Source organism: Pundamilia nyererei, unplaced genomic scaffold, assembly GCF_000239375.1.
Source record: "Pundamilia nyererei isolate P.nyererei 1_Seehausen unplaced genomic scaffold, PunNye1.0 scaffold00004, whole genome shotgun sequence".
Classification (NCBI taxonomy): Eukaryota; Metazoa; Chordata; class Actinopteri; order Cichliformes; family Cichlidae; genus Pundamilia; species Pundamilia nyererei.
This window is the reverse complement of record NW_005187405.1, coordinates 5,466,443-5,469,115: the sequence shown is the minus strand read 5'-3', so window position 1 is coordinate 5,469,115 and position 2,673 is coordinate 5,466,443. Positions and strand designations below refer to the sequence as shown.

The following is a 2,673-nucleotide window of genomic DNA, read 5'->3' as shown; positions in this document are numbered from 1 at the left end:
TGTTTTACGTGGTGGTTTTGTGCGCTTTTGCTCCACCGTGAGAGTGGAAGTTTTGGCGCATGCACTTTTTGCCTGCAGTGATAAAATATGTCCACATCTCCACTTTGTCGCTGTTGGTAACATAGACTCATTGTCACACTGTTTTCTAATAAATAAACACATTTAATAACTTTGTGTTTAAAGTGTTGCTGTTATTGTGAAAGCCTGCCTCAGCTTTATTACCGTCTGACCTCACTGCCACCTCAGACTGATCCTACTTTACTCTCTCGCCCCTTTGTTCCAGGTTCACAGCTGGTTTTTGTTTTTTTTTATATTTTCACTGAGGAAAAAGTCAACTGATTCAAAGAGATAATCACTAAGTTCACAAAGCAGTATGTCGTCCACCGAGGAGTCGTCTGGCAAAGTCCTGCATCGGCTCATCCAGGAGCAGCTCCGCTACGGAAACCCCACAGACACCCGTACCTTATTAGCCATCCAGCAGCAGGCCCTGCGGGGAGGCAGTGGAAGCAACAGTGGACCCAGCAGTGGGGGCGACATGAGCAGTAGCCCACAATCTTCTTTGGAGAGTCTCACCCAGGAGGATCCTCTCTACCCTCAGCTCTCTGCGAGGCAGGAACCGCAGGGCCAGGAGCACCAGGGAGACTACCATCACTCAGAAAGTGGCTACCAGCTGCATGGGGAGAAGCTGCCAACCTATGAGCAAGCCAAGGCTCAGTCTCAGTACATGGCTTGGCAGCTCCATGAGGGAAAGCTTCTGCATGAAGGGGTCTTCCACGAAGAGGCTGATCTGATGGCGCTAAAGTGCAGCCATGTGCGGTCTCTCAGCGAGCATCACATGCAGATATCTCTGGAGAGGAAAGACGCAGCGGCTAAAGCAGAAGCCATAAAGATGACCTCTCACAGCTACCCTGAGCTTCCTTACTACAGCCCACAATGCTACCAGGGCCTGGGGCCAAACATGGACAAATGCAACCCACCCCCAGAGTACTCAGCCCCCATCCAGGGCCAAGGATTTATCCCTCACCAGGTCCAGGAGCCAGTGCAGCCTCAGCAGCACAGGTACCAGATGGAGTTTAAGCAACTTTAACATTACATCATGCACTCCGGTGTAAATTTTCTCACAAGAGCCCGCCCAGTGGCACCATTGTGTTTCACATGCGTAAACACATACTTTTAGTGTGAGTCACACTGCAGTCTGAATACTTATTCATATTTCCTCTTTGAAATCCGCACCGGAGAACAAGTCCAGCCCTGTAGGTATTTGTAATGTTTGGCATGCTGCTAAAGGAGAGTTTTGCATACTTGCGTTGCCTAGGATAGTTTGAGTACGTTCCACATACAGGCTTTTAGATTCTTTACTGGAGCTGGCTGGCCTGCCTGTGTATAAATTCATACACAGTGATACGTTAGATGTCATGCTATATAAAAAAGCTCTTTCTCATATTTATATTCTGTTATAAGTGTGATTCAGCTAGAGTGTCCTCTAATGTATGCGGGTATCTCTTAGGTATGTCCAGTCTGGTCAGCCAGCAGAACCCCCCTGCTACGGCACATTCAACAGCCTGCCACCTGCTGGCTTGGAGGAGCCCAACCAGGTGGAGCTGCTGCTGATGGAGAACGAGAGGCTGAGACAAGAACTGGAGGCTCACAGGGAGAAGAGCGGCCGTATTCAAAAGGTGAGGAGAACAGAAAAGCTTCATCTCTCACTGGTCCACAATTGAGATAAACTAGAATATTTTATAAGTACTTAAAAAAAAGGTTTCTCTCAATATCTTTAATTTTTAAATACATTCAACTCAAAGGAAAGGATTACCACACCATTAAGTCATGAAAATCCCAAAGGAATTTGGAGAGCATCCAGACAACACCCTCCATCTGAGCCACCTGTCTATGAAACACAAGCCCGGTTAACAGTTGCTTCCCTGATATCCAACCCCAGGCACACTCCCTCATCAGGGCAGACAGATGAGATCAGCAGCTGCTTCCTTCCACACCACAGAGACACAAACAGAGGTCACAGCCTGCTACTGTGTTTACACACTCCTTTCATTGTGTAGCTAACCTAGTGGAGGTCAAAAAGTGTGCGTGTATGTGTGTGCGCGTGCGGAGACCATAGATTTTCAGTCTAATCTGGGGCTTGTCACACAGCAGCCAGTTGGGTTTCGACCCCCACACTTTTAATGAGTGCTTGGGTGGGGGTCTACAGCAGTCAAGTGGCGGGCTGCCCTTAAAAAGTGAAAGGTCTTTTTTGTTTTCGTACCCAGCACCACTTTTTCCATGTTCTCCCTTTTAAAACAGTGCTACGTTTACAGCCATGTTTTTGCTTTTTGTGACTGAGTGTCAGACCAAACCGGCTCCTAAAACGAGATATTTACTCGTTCAACGTGGTAGAAACCATTTCGGTGACATTTGATATCTCAGCCAATTTATGCTTTAAAAAAAATCCCTTTTGCTCTCTGCTGGAGTTATGTCACATGGCCCTTGCCTTGTCTCAACCTTAAAGAATGATAATTGCCAGGGTTGGAAAGTTTTCTCCGTCAGGCCGCAGCCCTGGGTAAACATGCCTGTGTGACTGCCGTAATGGTGGGTGTCTCTTTGCCGTTTTCCGCAAGCCAGGCACAGGCATGCACACCTTCCCTCCGCTGGCAGCCTTCCCAGTTCTGTATATGTGTG

The 2,673-nt window shown here is 47.8% G+C and overlaps 1 protein-coding gene across 1 annotated transcript in view; it reads left to right on the top strand.

Annotated features, from left to right (window-relative positions):
- The first annotated feature begins 266 nt into the window (after positions 1-266).
- The window catches only part of LOC102208191 (angiomotin-like 2a), a 6,927-nt gene continuing 4,520 nt past the window's right edge, over positions 267-2,673 (top strand). Inside the window, exons 1-2 of the mRNA XM_005721312.1 lie at positions 267-1,059; positions 1,508-1,676. Of these exons, the coding sequence (XP_005721369.1) occupies positions 374-1,059; positions 1,508-1,676 (855 nt within the window). The 5' untranslated portion in view covers positions 267-373. The remainder of the gene's footprint in view (positions 1,060-1,507; positions 1,677-2,673) is intronic.